Source organism: Borostomias antarcticus (genome assembly GCF_949987555.1).
Source record: "Borostomias antarcticus genome assembly, chromosome: 11".
NCBI lineage: Eukaryota > Metazoa > Chordata > Actinopteri > Stomiiformes > Stomiidae > Borostomias > Borostomias antarcticus.
In genome coordinates this window covers 25238686-25260494 of record NC_140244.1, presented here as the reverse complement: position 1 = coordinate 25260494, position 21809 = coordinate 25238686, and the positions used below count along the sequence as shown (strand labels likewise).

At 49.6% G+C, this 21809-nt stretch overlaps 2 protein-coding genes across 2 annotated transcripts in view; one reads left to right on the top strand and one right to left on the bottom strand.

Moving 5' to 3' along the window:
* The window catches only part of rps21 (ribosomal protein S21), a gene marked incomplete at its 3' end in the record, with an annotated part of 454986 nt that overhangs the window by 309520 nt on the left and 123657 nt on the right, over positions 1 to 21809 (top strand). The window lies entirely within an intron of this gene.
* tcea2 (transcription elongation factor A (SII), 2) lies at positions 6772 to 20982 on the bottom strand. Its single transcript, XM_084445590.1, has 10 exons — positions 20869 to 20982; positions 16418 to 16480; positions 15415 to 15520; positions 15112 to 15208; positions 14803 to 14951; positions 14395 to 14451; positions 13963 to 14117; positions 9655 to 9801; positions 9024 to 9095; positions 6772 to 7750 (listed from the first exon to the last, which is right to left on the bottom strand). Exons 1-10 carry the CDS (start codon positions 20935 to 20937, stop codon positions 7742 to 7744), a joined length of 924 nt encoding a protein of 307 aa, XP_084301716.1. The 5' UTR covers positions 20938 to 20982; the 3' UTR covers positions 6772 to 7741.

Genomic DNA, 21809 nt, shown 5'->3' with positions numbered 1-21809 from the left:
CTACTCTACTCTGCTTAGTTCAGCTCTGTTGACTGTTGTTAGTTTATGTTTAAGTTTATTGGATCAAGGGACAATGTGCATTAATGAACCGATAACATGGAAATGCACCCAATTATAGCCGAAAGGCTAGTTTCCATTGGCAGTCCCCCTGCCAGACGTTAAAAGGCTTCCTAGTAAAAGGTTTATTACAATACTTAAACTACACAATATAATAACAGTAAAAAAAATACAACAGTACATACCTAAGTAATATCATACAACAATACATTCACAACATTCATACGGACCCTAATGTTCAGCGCGTTGGTCTTCTATTAGCCATTTCTTCATGTTTTTCTTGAAGGAGTTGTATGAAGCGGAGTCTCTCATGTTTTGTGATGCATTCCATCCATGTGCAGCTTTGTAGGAAAAAGAAAACAGACATGTTCTGTGTCGTGATCCACGGTGTTCAGGTCAGAAGCCACATCTACAAATCAGACGTTCGGACGTCTAACTACCAACCCCACCCCCCTCCTCTCTCTCTCTCTCTCTCCTCTCTCTCCCTCCTCCCTCTCTCTCCCCCCTCTCTCCCTCCTCTCTCTCTCCCCCCTCCTCTCTCTCTCTCTCCCCTCTCTCTCTCTCCCTCCCCTCTCTCTCTCTCCTCTCTCTCCCTCTCCCCTCTCTCTCTCCTCTCTCTCCCTCCCCTCTCTCTCTCTCTCCCCCCTCTCTCTCTCCCCCCTCTCTCTCTCCTCTCTCTCTCCCCCCTCTCTCTCCCTCCCCTCTCTCTCTCCTCTCTCTCTCCCCCCTCTCTCCCTCCCCTCTCTCTCTCTCTCTCCCCTCTCTCTCTCCCCCCTCTCTCTCCCCTCTCTCTCCCCCCTCTCTCCCCCCTCTCTCCCTCCCCTCTCTCTCTCCCCCCCTCTCCCTCCCCTCTCTCCCCCCTCTCTCTCTCCCCCCTCTCTCCCTCCCCCCTCTCTCTCTCTCCCCCCTCTCTCTCCCTCCCCTCTCTCTCTCCTCTCTCTCTCCCCCCTCTCTCCCTCCCCTCTCTCTCCCCCCTCTCTCCCTCCTCTCTCTCCCCCCCTCTCTCCCCCCCTCTCTCCCTCCTCCCCCCTCTCTCTCCCCTCTCTCTCCCCCCTCTCTCCCTCCCCCTCTCTCCCCCCCCTCTCTCTCCCTCCCCCCCTCTCTCTCCCCTCTCTCCCTCCCCCCTCTCTCTCCCCCCCCCCCTCTCCCCCCCTCTCTCTCTCCCCCAGTACCAAACCCACGGTTGATGAGATGCAGGTGTGGGCCCAGTCGTTCGACAAGCTGATGAAGAACCCAGCGGGGCGGAACGTGTTCCGTGAGTTCCTGCGGACGGAGTACAGCGAGGAGAACATGCTCTTCTGGCTCGCCTGCGAAGACCTCAAACAGGAGATCAGCAAGAGCAGCATCGAGGACAAGGCGCGCATCATCTACGAGGACTACATCTCCATACTGTCCCCCAAAGAGGTACGGCGACCTCGCCCTCCCCCTCCCCCTACCTACTCCTCCTGTTCTCCTCTCCCCTGATCACTCCTGTTCTCCTCCTCCTCCCGTTCTCCTCTCCCCCGATCACACCATCCTCTCCTCCTCTCCTCCTCCTCCCGTTCTCCTCTCCCCTGATCACACCCTCCCCTCCTCCTCTCCCCCTCCCTACTCCTCCTGTTCTCCTCTCCCCCGATCACACCCTCCTCTCCTCCTCTCCTCTTCCTCCCGTTCTCCTCTCCCCTGATCACACCCTCCCCTCCTCGTCCTCCCGTTCTCCTCTCTCCTGATCACACCATCCTCTCCTCCTCCTCCCACCCTCCTCTCCCCTGATCACACCCTCCTCTCCTTCTCCACCCGTTCTCCTCTCCCCTGATCACACCCTCCCCTCCTCCTCTCCTCCTCCTCCCGTTCTCCTCTCCCCCGATCACACCCTCCCCTCCTCCTCTCCTCCTCCTCCCGTTCTCCTCTCCCCTGATCACACCATCCTCTCCTCCTCTCCTCCTCTCCTCCTCCTCCTCCCACTCTCCTCTCCTCTGATCACACCCTCCCCTCCTCCTCTCCTCCTCTCCTCCTCCTCCCACTCTCCTCTCCTCTGATCACACCCTCCCCTCCTCCTCTCCTCCTCTCCTCCTCCTCCCACTCTCCTCTCCTCTGATCACACCCTCCCCTCCTCCTCTCCTCCTCTCCTCCTCCTCCCACTCTCCTCTCCTCTGATCACACCCTCCCCTCCTCCCCTCCTCCTCTCCTCCTCCTCCCACTCTCCTCTCCCCTGATCACACCCTCCTCTCCTCCTCCTCTCCTCTTCCTCCCACTCTCCTCTCCCCTGATCACACCCTCCTCTCCTCCTCCTCTCCTCTTCCTCCCACTCTCCTCTCCCCTGATCACACCCTCCCCTCCTCCTTTCCTCCTCCTCCCACTTTCCTCTCCCTGATCACACCATCCACCCCCTCTCCTCTCCTCCTTCTCTCATCCTCCTCTCCCAGATCAGACCGTTCTCACCCTCCTCTCCTTCTCCACTCACCCTCCTCCATCACACCATCCATCCCCTCTCTTCTCCTCCTACACTCACATCGCCCCCCCCCCCTCCTCCTCCACTCCTCCTCCACTCCCAGATCACACCATCCATCCTCTCCTCCTCCACTCCTCCTCCTCTCCCAGATCACGCCATCCATCCTCTCTCCCTCTCCTCCTCCACTCCTCCTCCTCTCCCAGATCACACCATCCATCCTCTCTCCCTCTCCTCCTCCTCCTCTCCTCCTCTCCCAGATCACACCATCCATCCTCTCCCCCTCTCCTCCTCCTCTCCTCCTCTCCCAGATCACACCATCCATCCTCTCCCCCTCTCCTCTCCCAGATCACACCATCCATCCTCTCTCCCTCTCCCCCCTTTGCTCCTCTCAGATGTGGAGCTGGAGGCGAGGAGGAGATATTTCAGCATTAAACATTAACAATGTAATTGGCCTCTGCCAGGATCTCTCTCTCTCTCTCTCTCTCTCCATCTCTCTCCCTCTCTCTCTCTCCCTCTCTCCCTCCCTCTCTCTCTCCCTCTATCTCTCTCCCTCCCTCTAACTTTCTCTCTCCCTCTCTCTCTCTCTCCCTCTCTCTCCATCTCCCTCCCTCTCTCTCTCCCTCTCTCTCTCTCTCTCCCTCTCTCTCTCTCTCCCTCCCTCACCCTTTCCTCAGCAGAATACCGTGGCCTCACTGCTTATGATGCTTTGAGTTGGGCACACAGAGTGGTGTATGTGTGGCACACACACACACACACACACACACACACACACACCACTCTCTGCTCAACACAACATGCTGAGAACATCATACGTACTCCATATTCAGATTCAAACTTTATTGATCCCAGCAGGGCGATTCCTCTGCTGCCCATAACCCGTCCACACACTGTATATTTGGATTAGTCCATCTCCCCTGGCGGTGTGTAGCGCAGGCCTGCTTCCACAGAGCTGCGTGTGTGTGTGTGTGTGTGTGTGTGTGTGTGTTTTGTGCGTGGGGTGCTGGGGATTGTATGTTTGTTCTCATCTCCACTGTGTGTTGGAGAGGTCATCACTACATCCGACTGCTGCTGTGCGCACACACACACACACACACACATGCAGACACACACACACACACACACGCACACACACACACACACACACACACACAAAGTGGAGGTTGGCTACAGGAAACTATAAATCGTTGGCAGGCAGGCAGCACTATTAATAGTGTGTGTGTGTGTGTGTGTGTGTGTGTGTGTTTATGAGGGAGATGCCCAGAATGAGAAAGACCAGGGCTTGCCGTTTTCCCACGGGTCCCAGGGCTGAACCAGCGATACCCGCCCGCACGTGTGTGTGTGTGTGTGTGTGTGTGCGGTAACGGCATCCTCCCGGGCAAAAACTCCTGATTCCTTAAAACGACACACACGTGCGCGGGCTTCGTCATCCGTAGAAGTGTTTTGACACGTCGCTCACGGCAACACAATGGCTAACCCCGCCCCCCTCCCCCCCTCCCCTCCCTCCCCCTCCCCTCCCCCCCCCCCCTCCAGGTGAGCCTGGACTCGCGGGTGCGGGAGGTGATCAACAGGAAGATGGCCGACCCCACGCCCCACACCTTCGAGGACGCCCAGCTGCAGATCTACACGCTGATGCATAGAGACTCGTACCCTCGCTTCCTCAACTCCTCCATCTACTCAGTGCTGGTGCAGGGGGGGTCGCGCCCCGCCTCCGAGTCCTAAACCCCGCCCCCCGACCGCGGCCCGACCGCGCCCCGAGCGTCCCTCTCTCTCTCTCCCTCCCTCGCTCGCTCTATCCTTCATTCACTTCTTTTCACGCGTTCCCTCTTTCTTTCCTTCTCTCTCTCTCCATCCCTCTATCTCCTCCACCCCTCTCTCTCTCCCTCACCTCGTCTCTCTATTCATCTCTCTCTCTCTCTCTCTCTCTCCCTCGCCTCGTCTCTCTATTCATCCCTCTCTCTCTCCCTCGCCTCGTCTCTCTATTCATCCCTCTCTCTCTCTCTCTCTCTCTCTCTGCGCACAACCACTAAAGGAGAATCAACCCCTCCTTTTTTTGGGTTCTGACCATCATCATCATCATCATCATCATCGGACCTTTTCATGTTTTGGCCACTCGCTCCTCACGGACCTCAGGCCACGGATGGATTATCTGGACATGAACCTACACACACACACACACCTACGCACACACACACACACACATACATAAATACTCCCCCAACACACACACACACAGACGTTGAAACTGGAAGACACAGGGTTGACCACGGACTCTCTCTCTACTGGACCAACTCCCGTCACGACCACCTGTCCATAGCAACCAACTACTGATTTACAAAAAAAAACATCTATTTTTTAGATTCTATATGTATATATACATCTATATGTTGATATTTTTTCCTCTGACGGCGTCACAGATTTAAAGATTATTATGATGGATATCCAGACAAACTCTGCAATAAGACACTGGAGTCTATGTTTTTACAGGTCCACCCTGACCCCCGACCCTTGACCCCGCCCGCCCCACACACACGCACACCAGGGACAACCTGGGCTCGGCTGCTTCTGCGAACTCTCAACTCTGACCTCTCCACTGTCTCCCTGGCCCGCTGGGATTGGCTCTCTCAGGCACCGGGCTGAGCCGTGGTTGGTCGATCTGGGAGGGGGCTATAGAGATATCCCAGGTGCAAAAAAAAGTAAACGAAAACAAAAAAAGATGACAAAGACCGAAGATCAGAACGAGGAACAGCTACACTGCTGAAGATGGGAGGACAACGAGGAGTTTGTAGTTGTAAACAGCGGGAAGAAAAGATGCCTAGGTCTTAATCTGACTTTTCACTCAAATGCATTTAACTTAGTATTATTAATGTTATTTATTTTATATTTTGTTAAACTGTGATTTTATTGTATATATATAAACAAGAACCCTTGAACATCCAAACAGGAAGTGAGACGGCTGTCTTTATCAACGTGACACCAGAGAATGCACTTTTTTGAGTGTCCAATTTGTTTTTATTGTACTGGGTAAACTCAACATGACAGTATTCTATGGCCCGGCTCTGGTGTCAATGTGCCCGAACTTCTGCTTCAGTTTCTTTGCTGGTCTGGCCCCCTGCAGGTGAAGTAGGGTACTGTTCCTTTGAGTGGTTAACGACATAAAGTTGGCAGGAGACGGGGTGAGCTTACTGTACACATTCGGTGGTAGGAGTACACATGCACTGGTAGAGTGATCATGTAGACTGTTTCTCTCTCACGCACACACACACACAGTGTGTGTACACGCCTACTTGTGTGCACTTCCTTCACAGTAGTGTTTTCCCAGTTCTTTTCCAACAGATATGAATCACGCGACGTCAGTCTGGGCTTGTCCACTCACGTCATGGGAAAGCACAGCGGGGGTGGTTTTGAAAGTGAGCCGCCAGGCGCGGCACCGTGTTTTTTCCCACGCCGTTTTTTCTACCGAGGCCGCATCATGACCCTGACGTGACCCCTTTGTCCCCTTAATCCTCTGTTAGGTAGTGTGTGTGTGTGTGTGTGTGTGGGGGGGTCATTTTCAAGGACTCCTTTGCGACCCTTTAAGCGGTTAGCGAGGTGCAGCTGTGTTGATCTGGAGCGGCGGTCCTCTCTCTGTCCTCGACCCGGGGGGTCCGTCAACTCCCACCTGTCGGTCAGGACGCGTGAGGCCCCTCCCAGTGTGTGTGTGTGTGTGTGGGAATGTTTCCTCTAATCTATCAGGCGGTCATTAAGAGCGGAGTGCAGCATGTGCCCGCGGCGCCCCCCCCTCCCCCCCCCCTCTCTCTTCAGCCGCACGTATGGAAACACAAGTCTATTGCCAAAACAAACACGGCGCCGCTCAGCTCGCCACCGCCACCTACCATGACACGCGTGTGTGTGTGTGACAGAGAGAGCTGACGGAGCGAGCATGTGTGTGTGTGTGTGTTAGCCTTTCCACTCACCATCACAACCAGCACCACACTATCAGTATAGGAGCTGTGTGTGTCATGGGAGGTGTGTGTCACGGGAGTGTGTCACCACAGTACACTACATATGACGGTCTCTGACACAGGTGTGACGCACCGTAGAGATAAATATTAACTGACGATCGATAGCATATAAAGGTACAGTAACTGATATGGTATCGATATCACTGATATGGTACAGATAGACAAGCGTTGATGTGGAGAAATGATTCGATCACGTTGTTTCTTTACACACTCCTCACTTGTTTTTTATTGAAACAGACAGACTATTAGATGCATACAAAAAAAATCGCTTGTATGAAAAAAAAAAAAAAACCATGGCAAACCAGTCAACGGTTTTAATGTTCCCTCCATCCCTTCATCACACGAGTACAGAGGGATGAGAAGAGAGGAATCTCATCTCCTTCATAAATCTCTATCGTTTAAACTATCGACCCGTCTATTCACAATCAACTCCTCCACGTCTTCGCTAAGAGCCGAGGCGAAAGCTATAGGTGTTGAAGTTATAATTCATGGTTGGTGAAACGGCGTTGGGTGGACCCCAGCCGTACGTACCGGTATAGTTTCCTGAATAACCTTTGTTGTGGTTACTCTACCACAATCGTCTGGGTGCATACGCCGAGTGTGGATCGTGACTACGCGGGCGTGCCTGTGCCATGTGTAAAGCGCTGTGGATTGCGCCCGATGAAGCTCGATTTATACAGAATCTAAACCACAGCACTGAGGGACGCAGGAAGAAAGGCACGCCCACGGTCCTGTCCGAATCCTCTAGACTACAGTCCTTCCTTAGTTGTCACTGATCAGACGTGACGGGATGGGTGGAAGCTGTGAAGTGGGAAGCTTGTTTAGACCAATCCCTATCAGGTTAGATCAGGGATTAACTAAGGGGGCAGGGGGCAAGGAAAGAAGACAGGAGGGAAGGAAGCAGTTTAAGTATTCGGACAGTCAGTGGATCTTAAAGGCCAAGCACCTTCATAATGTAGCAAGCTAGTGTTAGCCTAGCGTTAGACCAACGACCAAAAACAACCCAAAGGGTTTGAAGTGCTCAATTGTGGCAAAACTACAACAAAAGAAATCTACATCTATTGCATGGCAACATTTGCTCCAAAATATATTACAGATATATGAATATGTATTAAAAAAAATATCAAAACACACGGGGGGGAAAAAAAGGAATTAAGAAAACAAATAATTCTGCCAGTTGGAACCGAATCAACTTCAGTTCAAATTCAGCTGGCGTCGTCCCTGTTGAGACTGATCCAGAATCCTCTGAGCTTCAACAGAACTGAGAGGGGGAGAGAGGAGAGGGGGACAGACGGAGAGGGAGAGAGGGGGGGGGGGGGGACAGAGGGAGAGCAATTACTTCAATTCATCCCTTATTGATCTGAGGGGGAAGCGATTTGAAAGTGAACTTGGGTACACTGGAAAAAAAGTGTGTGTGCATATATATATATATACACACATATACATACATACACACACACATGCGCTTTATACACGCTGTTGTAACTCCTTAAATAGTTATTTCTGACCTGATGGCCCATTTTTAGAGGGTAATTGTGAGACCTGAGACAGACCAGGTTATAAACGATGATGCTCAGAGGTTTGAACCCTCATCCTGGTTCTTTCAAACGATGATGCTCGGAGGCTCAGAGGTTTAAACCCTCATCCTGGTTCTTTCAAACGATGATGCTCAGAAGCAGGTTTAAACCCTCATCCTGGTTCTCTGTAATATTTACATGATACAGGTACCGTGTGCAATTAAATCACTTTCTTCTCCCAACGAGATTAAGAGTCTAATGCTCTACTGACTGAAGTGACCAGGCAACTCTAGAAATGTGCGTCCTTCCTTCCTTCCTTCCTTCGAGGAGTCAGAGAAGCAGATTGTCATCAGCTGTATAGAGAAGCACAAGATTCCTCCCAGCCAATCGTGTTAGACCAGGGATTACGCCAAGGAGAAGAGGAAGGAAGGAAGGATGCAAGGATGCATGTTCAGAGTATCTACATCAGCACAGTCTGGCCAGTGACTAGCGGACAGTGATGAGAGGGAGTTCCTGGTCAATCAGCACTAATCACGTCTTACTCCACAGCACAGTTACAATCGCTGCACACAGTGCCTACTGCCACCCTGTGGTCAGGCTGTGGCACTGCAGGGTGAATATGCCATACAGTCACCCCCCCTGAAAGATGTTGTCTGTTTGAAGCCATGAATCTCACGACTTGCCATCTTTTTCCTTCCCTTGTTACCTTTCCTTGACCCGATTTAACACAAGGCACAAGGTTCACGGACATGCTGTGTGGAAGAGTAGCACTAGAACACGGGGGAAGCCTCGTTCCTCACAGACAGAAGTCCAAACAGCCGGATACGACCGCCAGTCAAATCCCTTCCGGGTCACCGAGGAAGGAAACGTACAGCCCAGCCTGGGTTACCACACGGCCCTGTGTCAATACTGTCCAATCGCATCCTCCCCTCATTCCTTGGTACCCACGGGTGTCCACTGATTGAATGTGATGGGATTGGGAGTTAAAAACAAACAAACAAATAAATAAACAAGTACCTTCCAGCGGTTGCCACACCCGTTGCACAGCACGAAGGTGGTCATGGGCTCGTCAGCGCTGCGCGTCTGCACCTGGAGAACAAACACGCAAACAAACACAGCGCTGACTGCATGTGTGTGTACTCCAGTCTTACTAGTGTGTGCGTTCCCATCTTATCAGTGTGTGCATGAATCTGTGAGTTTTATGTGCGCTCCAGTCTTACCTGTGTGTGTGTGTGTTCCAGTCTTACCTGTGTGTAGGTGTGCTTGCGTGTGTGCGTGTGTGTCTGTGTGTGTGTGTGTGTGTGTGTGTGTGTGTGTGCGCGTCTTACCTGTGTGTAGGTGTGTGTGTGTCTTACCTGTGTGTAGGTGTGTGTGTGTGTGTGTGTGTGTCTGTGTGTGTGTGTGTGTGTGCGTCTTACCTGTGTGTATGTGTGTGTGTCTTACCTGTGTGTAGTTGTATGTGTGTGTGTGCACGTGTGTGTGTGTCTTACCTGTGTGTAGGTGTGTGTGTGTGTCTTACCTGTGTGTGTGTGTGTGTGTGCGTGTCTTACCTGTGTGTGTGTGTGTGTGTGTGTGTGTGTGTGTGTATGTGTGTGTGTGCGTGTCTGTGTCTTACCTGTGTGTAGGTGTGTGTGTGTGTGTGTCTTACCTGTGTGTAGGTGCAGTTCTTGCCCCTGCACTTGCCACAGATGAACATGTCCGTCTCGGTGCCGCCCACTTTAGACAGCTGGTGCTCCCTGATGGACTCCTTGGTCAGGGCCTTCCTCATCTCCTTCAGCTCGTTACTCGCCATCTCCTACACACACACACACACACACACACAGCATGTAACAGCTGAGAGAGGTGGGAATCGAACCACCAACCTTCTGCATGGGAAACCCCCAAAATCTACCGCCGGACCAGAGACCTCCTGACCGGGGGACAGAACTGCGGGGCGCGTCACGAGACGGGAGAAGAAGAAATCAAAGATGGACGTCCACGCGGAACCAGAAATGTATTGACATTCAACGGGTAGGAAATGGGAGGAGTGTGTGGGGCTCTGCACAGACGAGGCTGAGGCAGGGAGGGGGGGGGGCGCTTCTCTGTGTGGGTCCACTGACTGCAGATGCCTCTGTGTATCAGACAGTGGGGTTGGGGGGGGGGTGATTCTTGCAAAGCAAAATCTGCATGAGAAAATAGTGGTGTCTTTTGCTGGGTTAAACCATTGTTTTTCCCAAAATGTTTTCTATAGTAATATATATCACACGTTAAATGTGAATGAAAACAATGTGCTATCCAGGGCAGATCAGGAAGGCTGGAGGAGATGCATGTTATTACTGAGGCTGGAGGAGATTAGAGATCGACCAATAATCGGCTCGGCCGATAATTACGGCCGATATTCACGTTTTGGCGTCATATCGGCTATCGGCTTTATAAGGCCGATATTGCGTCACTACGAAAGAGCCATATAATGTTGGTGAGCAAGAAGCGTGCCGTGCACATCGCGGAGGGTCTACTCGGAGACTGCATCATTTCCAACGGTAAGTTAAGGCACACAATCACCGAAAATTAATAGTTTTGTCATGTTAAATTGATTTTCATAATAGGCAGCCTCCAATAACGTGGAAGTAATGCAACTAACGTTAGCTAGCCTTAACAAGCTAGGCTATGCTAGTTGCTAGAACTTTCCCTTGGCTTGAGTCTGACTGATAGCTAGCTAACGTCACCAATTGGCTCTCCCATCCTTGTAGTTCAAATCAAAGTCACTCAGCCATTTTACACCTTATTAGGAAATGGTCTGCTAGCTAACTTAACATGGGTCAGTAAGTAGCCCACCGGAGGAATTACACCAGCTCGGGAGATTTTATGGAGCGGTAAAACTGACAGGTTCAGCGGGCTAGCTCAACGTCTAGACTTTCTTTCCACTTGTGGACAATGAAAGCGCATTGTAAAGAGGGGAGAAGGATCTTAAAAAAAAACATTTAATTCAGTCTGATAAAGATGTAATATACATCGAATTTTAAGACTATTTGAATCAAGGCAAAACTATGCACTTCTAGACATATAGGAAAGCGGAAGCGCATTGAGAGGCATGGATGTGAGGGGAGGAAGGACGTTCGGAATTAACTGTTAAATCAATTGAACTCTTATGAAGGTGTAGGCCTAATGTACATTAATGTAACTGCGCCACAACAAAAACAATATGGCACCAGCGAAATCTCCCATGCTGTTCTGCCATCTCCCTCTCCGGAGAGGCACCTACGGCACTTGCTGATACGCGGTCGTATCCCATTGAGCTGGATGAGCTCATTCACTTGTAGGCTATTACGCACAACTTGTTGCCTAAAACGATATGATGTCGGATGCAACTCTGCTCTTCCCGTTGTCAAATAGTTTATTAATTAGCACCCATGAATGCAAATGAAAACAAATAGTAAACTACATACATTCAGCTGATAAAAAGAGGGTGCCTGTGCACAGCGTAGGCTATATCAAAGGTGCAGGTATAAAGCCAGAGCTAGTCATAAGAAAATTGTTACATACCGCACACTTAGACAACAGTAGTCTATATTTGAGGATGGCCTGTTTAATTGTGCGATGCGTTTCGCATGTTGCTTCTATAGGCTCATCGAAGCAATGCGAAAGGAGAGCATGACGAAGCGAGCGAAACGCATCGCTCAATTAAACAGACAACTCTAATATACTGTTGTCTAAGTGTGCAGTATGTTACAATTCTGTCATGAAACATTCAGCTGTGTTGAAAAGTAAAACATTGAAAATCAGTCAAAGGGACAATTCTGTAGTCTGCTCCCACTGGAGAAATAGTCTACATTGTTGTGGTTTGCTGTAGTTTCATATAGACCTTTTTCTATGGAACGTCATTATCCCGTTTCGAAATTGCCTACATATCGCTGTAATGAGTTCATTCTTTTTTTGCCAAAATGCGCACACTTAATTGTTTACCAACAGTAAAATGGTCTATTGTCTTTATTTTCTTTTAGGTGTCTGCAATAGGCTAAAAACTAAATTAAACGGGCAGGAAAAATGTCTTGAAACGTGGTGACTTGACTGTAGTTTAATTGGATATTAACCTGTGTGTTTTTGTCTTTTTTTCTTATATATTTTTTTAGACTATGTCATCAAGAGTGACCTCATTGATCACATGTATGATGCCTTGCTTGGCGTCAGGTCAGCAGTGGTTAGTGTCAGGGCCAGCCTGGAAGAGCAGCTAGAGCGGTACCTACGAGAGTCAGTGATTGACCATAAAAGTGATCCACTCGAGTGGTGGAAGATCAGCGAGGCAGAGTTGCCCCTGCTCGCCCCTCTTGCGAGGAGATATCTCTGTCCCCCACCTTCTTCCGTTCCTAGTGAGCGTGTATTTAGTGAAGTGGGGGCAATATATGAAAAAAGAAGAAACAAGCTCCGCGGTGAGCAGGCTGAGAGGCTATGCTTCTTACACCACAACCTAGTTATCTTAGATTGGGAGTATTAGGCTGATAACACCTTACTACACTGGGCATGCTTGGTTACGTTTCATGATTAGTAGCAGCGTTCCGTCTCACTCTCAGCAGAGCAGTAGCCTGCCCTGTTCTAAATGGCAACGTTCAGCTACTGTAGCCTGTAAAACATTCAGTTGAAATGTATTTTATTTTATTAGATTTTGTTGAATGAGAACATGAGACATGAGAGGAATTGTGGCCTATTTATTTTTAATTCATTTGTTTTACAGTATATGAGAGCTGTTAAATGTGTGCCCAGGTGAAGACCAAAATAAAATATTTTATTTTATTTGCATCTCTCCTTGTCATTTTGTAAAAGAAAAAAAAAGTGAATTGGTGATATTAAATATCGGCCTTAAATATCGGCTATCGGCCACCTCAATTTGCCAATTATCGGTATCGGTATCGGCCCTAAAAAATGCATATCGGTCGATCTCTAGAGGAGATGCATGTTATTACTGTTATTACTGTGTGTTCAGGGCTGGAGGAGATGCATGTTATTACTGTGTGTTCAGAGCTGGAGGAGATGCATGTTATTACTGAGGCTGGAGGAGATGCATGTTATTACTGCGTGTTCCAGGCTGGAGGGGATGCATGTTATTACTGCGTGTTCAAGGCTGGAGGAGATGCATGTTATTACTGCGTGTTCCAGGCTGGAGGAGATGCATGTTATTACTGCGTGTTCAAGTCAGGGTTATTTCACTGTGGCGGGGGGTCAAGGCCAGGCTGGTGCGGAGAGACGCGGAGTGTGAGCTCGCTAGAGCAGGACGGTCTCAGAACGCTAGCACACACTCATAGTACCTCAGCACTCATGTTGGAGATGCTACAAATAAACACACACACACACACACACACACACACACTCATAGTCGTACCTCAGCACTCATGTTGGCGATGCTACAAATAAACACACACACACACACACACACACAGTCATACCTCAGCACTCATGTTGGCAATGATGTTACACACACACACACACACACACACACACACACACACACACACACAGTCATACCTCAGCACTCATGTTGGCAATGATGTTACACACACACACACACACACACAGTCGTACCTCAGCAATCATGTTGGCGATGTTACACACACACACACCCATAGTCATACCTCAGCACTCATGTTAGTGACGTTACACACACACACACACACACACACACACACACACACACACACACACACACACATAGTCATACCTCAGCACTCATGTTAGTGACGTTACACACACACACACACACACACACACACACACACACACACCCCCCCCCGTCGTACCTCTGCGCTCATGTTGGCGATGCGCTCGGGGGAGATGTTCCCACACACACACACACACACACACACACACACATCCCCCCCCCCCCCCAGTGGTACCTCAGCGCTCATGTTGGCGATGCGCTCGGGGGAGATGTTCCCACACACACACACACACACACACACACACATCCTCCCCCCCCCAGTGGTACCTCAGCGCTCATGTTGGCGATGCGCTCGGGGGAGATGTTCCCACAGAGCACGTTGCGCCGCAGGTCCGGGTTCTTCTGGTCCTTCAGGTTGGAGATGCGGCTGCGCAGGCGGCTCTTGTACTTCACGTCCGTCGACTTGAACTCGCCGTAGATGAGTGGGCGGGGTCAAGGGTCAAGGAGGAAGCGCCTTTTATGGTCACGTACAAGTTCGGGTCCCAGAAATACAGGACGTTCCCGGAGCGTGGGCCGATGCTTTTGTAAACAACACACACGACATGCCGATGATTCCTCTCTGCATTCTGAATTCAATTAAAACTAAATTTCTGAACTGAAATAGAATTGACCCCAACACTGCTATGCGCAATTCTCACAAAAACAAACACACACACACACACACACACAGACACAGTGGAAAAGCTGAGGTCAGGATATAGTCTTCTATCTGGGCGGCCAGGTGATCGCAATCGGCCCCGATGGTCTTGTGGTCGTCTGAAAGTTCAAAGAAAGAGTTGTGATCAAACTAACCATCCATCTTTATCCCCTCAATACCTCCATCCCTCATCTCCCTCCACACACACACGTACGCGCGCGCACACACACACACACATACCATAGTCCTACTGTACCTCAGCACCCTTGTTGGCTATGCCACACACACACATAGTCGTACCTCAGCACTCATGTTGGTGATGCCACAAACACACACACACACACACACTCACAGTCGTACCTCAGCGCTCATGTTGGTGATGCCACACACACACACACACACACACACACACACACACACACACACACACACACACACACACACACGCGCCCGCCTCTCTCCGGTCTCACCGTCTGTCTGCAGCGCCGCCACCAGCAGCTCCCTGCACTTGGTCCGCACGCTGTCGGTGGTGACGGGGGTGGGGGGGAAGGTGGTGAACCGCGGCGCGGTGGGCGTGGTCGGCGTGGTGGGGGTGGTGGGAGGAGCCTCCTGTTTCTTACTGGGGGGAGGGGATCAGATACCATATCAGGTTATTCCAGAAGCTTCCCCGTTAAAACGTCAGTCATCAGACTTTCATTAGGGCGGCGTCTCCGCGCTCTGAGTCAGCCAGGGCGGGGCTTCCTGCCGTGTGACATCATCAGCGTGGGACGGAGGCTCACCTCTTCTCGCCTGAGCCGGTGGAGTCCTTGGAGGTGGACGATGACCTCAGAGGCGACCCCTCTCTCCTCTTCTCCTCCCCCTTCCCCTCCGAACCGTCTGGGGAAGGGGAGGAGACACGCACGCGTCACACACACGTTTACACTCGTTAACGCACCTGTGCGTGTGTGTGTGTGTGTGTGTGTGTGTGCGCATGTCTGTGTGTGTGTGTGTGTGTGTGTGTGTATGTCTGTGTGTGTGTGTGTGTGTGTGTGTGTGTGTGTGTGTGTGTGCGTGCGTGCGTGTGTGCGTGTGTGGACACTCACCCAGCAGTTTCTTCCAGGACTTGATGAGGGACTTGGCCAAGGTCTGGACCTCCTCGTCTGAGCTCTGCTTCCGCACCGCGTTCACAGACATGCCGATCCTGGTGGACTGAGGACACACACACACACACACACACACACACACAGACAAGCACGCACACACACACACAGGCATGCATGCACGCACACATACACACGCACGCACACACACAGACGAGCACGCACACACACATACAGACATGCACACACACACACGCATGCACACACACACAAACACAGACACACACACACAAACATGCAAGCACAGACAAACACACACAGACAAGCACACACACAGACAGGCGCGTGCACACGCACACATACACACGTGCACACACACACACACACAGACAAGCACACACACACACACACACACACACACACGATCACACACTGAAAATGTGTCTACCAAACTCTACTCTCACTGATGCGTCTAGTGACTAATACTTTCCCACAATGAAACATTGAATGGAACAGAAATATAAACATTAAAAAACAATGAGCAGCCCTGATGAACAAGCTATACTCAGGACTGCCAGTGGAATGAAGTCTCTTTCTTTCTCTCTTTCTCTCTCTCTATCTCATCCTTCCTCCCTTCCTTGGAGAATCACTTATCTGATGTGACTGGACTGGTAACATCTGTGTAGAGAACCATGTGTTGACTATCCAATCCTGTTTGATAGGAGACGATCACAGAAGAACAGGACGTACAGCAAGCAGACTGCACAAACACACACACACACACACACACGCACGCACGCACACACACGCACACACACACGCATACACACACACAAACACAGACACAGACACGCACACACACGCACGCACACACAGACGCATACACACACGCATACACACACACAAACACATACACACACACACACACACAGACACGCACACACACACAAACACGCACAAACACACACAGACAAGCACACACACACAAGCAGACACACACACACACCTGCAGCATCTCCAGAGACATCTTCATGTTCTTCAGTTCCCTCAGCAGGTCAATGGAGCCCTCCTATGGAAACAAGACACAGTGAACCTGTTGCCCCATACCCATGATGCATCTGGTCAGCCCTGTTGCCCCATACCCATGATGCATCTGGTCAGCCCTGTTGCCCCATACCCATGATGCATCTGGTCAGCCCTGTTGTTGAACGTGTCAGTGGAGTGGGCTTTTCTAGTCCAGGTTCATCTATAGAGCCGGCATATAATAGTCCCATCATAGTTTTATTTGGTCTGAAATTGCATTTATTCGAAAGTAAGTAGTGAATTAAAATATCAGCGATTAAAATAGTTAATATAAAAAGAACCTCAAGAGATTTTAACTTTCTGTAGGACAATAAATGCATAATGAAAACGACAATGTAAAAAAATAACTTTTAAATAACTTTTTTTTTTTTTTTAAATGGAAAGGCCATACAGTAAGATGTTATGATAATCTACTGTTCCATAGTAGCGAGTGATAATGTTATTATTAAGACACTACCGACCCTAGTGGCACGCAATAACGTTGCTATTAATCGATGCATAGAAATAGAATATTAGATAGAACCAATAGATGATATTGTTGAAATGACTAAGGGTGTGTCTCCACTGACGAGCTGTATTTTAGAGCTGGCGCTGTTTTCTCGTTGTTTACATGGGTAATGAGCTCTAGGGCGCTATAGAGACGAGAGCTGTGTTCCAAGAGCTTTTTAGTGCTATAGCGCCATGAGATCTACGCCTTCTTTTTGGGGGGGGGGCATGGCCAATTACTGATCGGGGACAACGGGTATCACAACTGGTATTTATTTCATGGGAAATGTTGATATGGATAAGAGAGCTTAGAGCAAACGCTGTTTTACGTCAATAGTAAATAGACGTTAGTCAAGTGTTTGAAATCAGTCCCATCTGACAGTACTAACGAAAGGGTTTTAATCTCATTAAAAGCATACTTAACATGTCTATGCGTACAGCATATAACTGACCATAATTGTAAGCTATAGTGATGCCGTTAAGATTTGCATATTTGCCTTTCGGCTAAGGGTTACTGTTAACGTCATACGGTTCTTGCAAATGTGAAATGTCCGACTAGTTTGCAGCTCAATGAAGGGATTCAGTGTAGTATAATACATATGTAACTTCTGCTCTGACCGTTGTGTTACATTTGCCCTGCTTGTCGCTCCGAGAGACATCTTTTGTGTGGAGTTTATCGGTCAGTGCGTTCTAAGCCAATAGAAACTGACCTTCAGAACACCCAGATGCTTTTCAGAGCTGGGCTCCGTCACTGTGTGCCCCAGCGTCAATCAATGACTAACTTTGTCACAGGTAAACATGTGACCTACCTAGCCATTATGTCTGACCTATCCGACGTGATCCAACTACCTAAACTAACTCTGTAGCAATGAAGGTTTTTGAGCGCCGTGTTCTGCGGCATCTCAAATCCTTCACAGACCGTCTCCTGGACCCCCTGCGGTTCGCCTACAGAAACAACAGGTCAGTTGACGACGCAGTAAACATGGCCCTTCGCTAGTCCGCAAGGCGCCTACGCCAGGATCCTGTTTGTGGACTTGAGGTCTGCTTTCAACACCATCCTCCCGCCCACTCTGGAGGGCGCGCTCTCCCAGCTCTGTGGCCTAGTGGTAGAGTGTCCGCCCAGAGACTGGGAGGTTGTGGGTTCGATCCCCGGCCGAGTCATACCAAAGACTATAAAAATGGTACCCGATGCCTCCCTGCTTGGCACTCAGCATCAAGGGTTGGAATTGGGGGGCTACATCACCAAATGATTCCCGAGCGCGGCACCGCTGCTGCTCACCGCTCCCCCAGGGGATGGGTCCAATGCAGAAAACAAATTTCACACACTCAGGTGTGTGAGAATCAGTGGAACTTAGTCTTAGTCTTAGCTGCAACGAGTGCCTGACCCCGCCTGCAGGTGGATCACACACTTCCTGTCTAGACAGGAAGCAGCATGTGATACTGGGCAAGCATGCCCCTGTACAGGAACAGCTGCACCTCCAGCCACCAGTCTGTCAAGCTCCTGAAGTTTGCGGATGACCCCACCCTCATCGGTGTCGTCTCCCAGGGCGACGAGTCCGCCTACAGGTGGGAGATCGACCAGCTGCTGTCCTGGTACGGCCAAAACAACCTGGAGCTCAACGCTCTCAGGACAGTGGAGATGATTGTAGACTTAAGAAAGAACCCCCCCATCCTCCCCCCATCACACAATGACCCCCCAGTGACCCCACTGTTGACTGCCTCCTCTTCCTGGGCACCAACTCCCGGAACATCAGCTCCCTCATCAAAAAAAGCCCAGCAGAGGATGTACTTCCAGAGGCAGCTGAAGAAATTCAACATGCCAAAAGGCAAAGACGATACTCTTCTACACCTCCATTATCCATCCTGCATCACCATATGGTTCTCAGCTGCAATGGACAAAGACGAGGGCAGACTGCAGCGCACCGGAAAGATTGTGGCCAGCCCCTCCCATCCCTGTCACGGTCTGTTTGAACCACTCCCACGCGCCACAAAAACAGCTTCTTTCCCACGGGCATCAGACTCATTAACAAGGCTGGTGCCAAAAAATAATTGTGGCAAGCGCCCCCAAGTGGTAGCCTCTGGTACGCACACACTAACAGGGTTCAAATTAATAACGAATGTCATGGGTGAGAAGAAATAGAACATCAAGTTTACGGTTTATAATAATTATTATAATAATTACATATTAGTAATGTATTATTAATTAGTGGACCTCGAGGGTCTTTGACACGTGACACACAAACACAAGAGTGAACGGTGACACAGACACTAACACTGGTCACCAGTGGAATGTGTCCTCTGCCTTTCTCCCATCCAAGCCGTCCTCCTCCAGGGGCAGCCAGGAGCAGTGGGCAGCCTCAGCAGTGGCCCCCAGGGACCAAGTCCAAATGCTCAGGTCAAGTCCTGGTCAAGAACAGGACTGAACAGCATCTGTTCTGCATGTTGTTGTTTTTTATATCGGGGTGAAGACAGGGAGAATGTGCAAACTGTGCACAGAAAGGCCCGGGAGATACCCCGGGAGATACCCCACCTGAGTACCTGAGGAGACCTGGAGAGAACATCCCCACTGCCGACATCGTCCCAAGCGGGAATCGAACCCAGGATCTTCTTGCTGTAAGGCGACAGTAGCCTAACACTGCACCACCGTGCCACTGTGGTTTAAACACCTTGAACACCAGGAATCTTGGAGTAGACACCAAGAACAACAACAGTATTTACAGGCGATTATTTTGCACGTTTGTTTTTGGTGTATCAATGAGATGACATGATTAGTGCAAAAGATGGCCTTTGCATCACGCTCTTGCATCCCATTTTAGATCTAGGCATCAGCCTGTGTTTATGAGTGTATAAAGTCTAGCGAGGGTCTCCCAGAGCCGCCTGTCTGTGTTTGAAAGCATGTCAACAACCACAACAACCGGGAGAGAAAAGAACCTGGATGACAACCAACTTCAGCCGGAGGGTAGAAAGAGGTGTGACATCTAATATAATAGCCTATTATTCAGCAAGAAACGAGAGACTATATTGCTCTATACGCTCCGTGTGTAACACAGTGCCCATTGAACGCTCAATCTGATGAATTAAACGTGTTGAGAATGTTTTTGAGAATGACTGACTATCGAATAACACAACCGACACATAATAGCGCGATAAACGCTTTAATAATAGATGGAAACCTCCACAGCCAGTAGAGACACATCCGAAAGGATAAAGATGAGGATAAAGGTGAGGATGAGCTCTTTAGGGTGAAGATAAAGGATAAAGGTGAGGACGAGCTCTTTAGGGTGGATAAAGGTGAGGACGAGCTCTTTAGGGTGGATAAAGGTGAGGACGAGCTCTTTAGGGTGGATAAAGGTGAGGACGAGCTCTTTATAAAGGTGAGGACGAGCTCTTTAGGGTGGATAAAGGTGAGGATGAGCTCTTTAGGGTGGATAAAGGTGAGGATAAAGGTGAGGACGAGCTCTTTAGGGTGGATAAAGGTGAGGACGAGCTCTTTAGGGTGGATAAAGGTGAGGACGAGCTCTTTAGGGTGGATAAAGGTGAGGACGAGCTCTTTAGGGTGGATAAAGGTGAGGATAAAGGTGAGGACGAGCTCTTTAGGGTGGAATAGCGCAGCTGTCAATCACTAGATCATTACAGCAATGTTTCGGAATATAGCCGCACAGGCATCGTTTCCAAGGCCTACTGTGTGACTTAGAGTGTTTTTACGCAGAAATGCACCGAGATGAAGTCCACAACACACCCGGGGAGCGAACAGAAGAACAAAACAATTGCTTTTCCAGAATATTCGCCCTCTATAAAGGTGCAGCCTGCATCATGGCAGGCTTGTCTACCTGATTTGGGATGCTGCGGGCGTTGGGCGCCGTACCACGCAAAGCGGGTTCAACTTACCGTGTTTTTCTTGTGCACCATTTTGTCAAGCTTCTTAGCAATGCGCTCGACCTCCTGGTCCTTCGCCATTTTGCCTCGATTCAGCCGCTTTCCTCCTCGACCGCTACGGACAGACCTCCATTTGTGAGGGAAAAAACCTCTCGTTCCCTTCGCTTGTCTGTGTCCATCAGCTTTACTTCCCCACAGCGCTCTCGACCGACTGTGGCTGGGCCGACGTTGTGGGAGTTGTAGTTCTTAGACGTAGGGGAGTCTGCCTTCACACACCTCTGCAGGTAGCCTACAAACGCTCTACTGAATAATAAGCCAATACGCCCTCATATATGTTGTTGCATGGCTGTATATGAGTGAATATATCAAACGAATTAATTGTTTGCGTTTGTTTTAAAACAAGCCTGAAGACTTTTCTTTTTGCCACTGCTTTCTAAGAGGAGCTATGTTTATCAGTATACTGCACTGTAACTTTTATTCCTGTATTCTATTTGTCCTGCTTTTTGTTTAAATGTCTATAATGACTTGCTTTTTGTTTTAATGCTTTTAATTTGTCATGCCTTTTGTTTTAAATGTCTATAATGTCTTGCTTTTTGTTTTAATGCTTTTAATGTCTCATGTAAAGCACCTTGAATTGCCCTGTGGCTGAAATGTGCTATATAAATAAACTTGCCTTGCCTTGCCTTGTAAGGACGTATTAAATTACTGCGCAATATTGAGAGATTAAAGAGACAAAAACAACTTGCATATGGCTGCTCCATTGCCGAGCAAAGCCAACTTCAACCACCGCGGGTCGCCCTTTATCCAGATGTGTCGCTTCAATCGTAATTACGGTATCACACCTCTAGATGGCAGTGGTTTATGATTATCGCCACTGAGTTCAATTGAAAAAGAGCTTTTCCCTTGGTCTGGCTCTATCAGACAGCCAGAGGTGATTTTTGGTTTGTGATGTT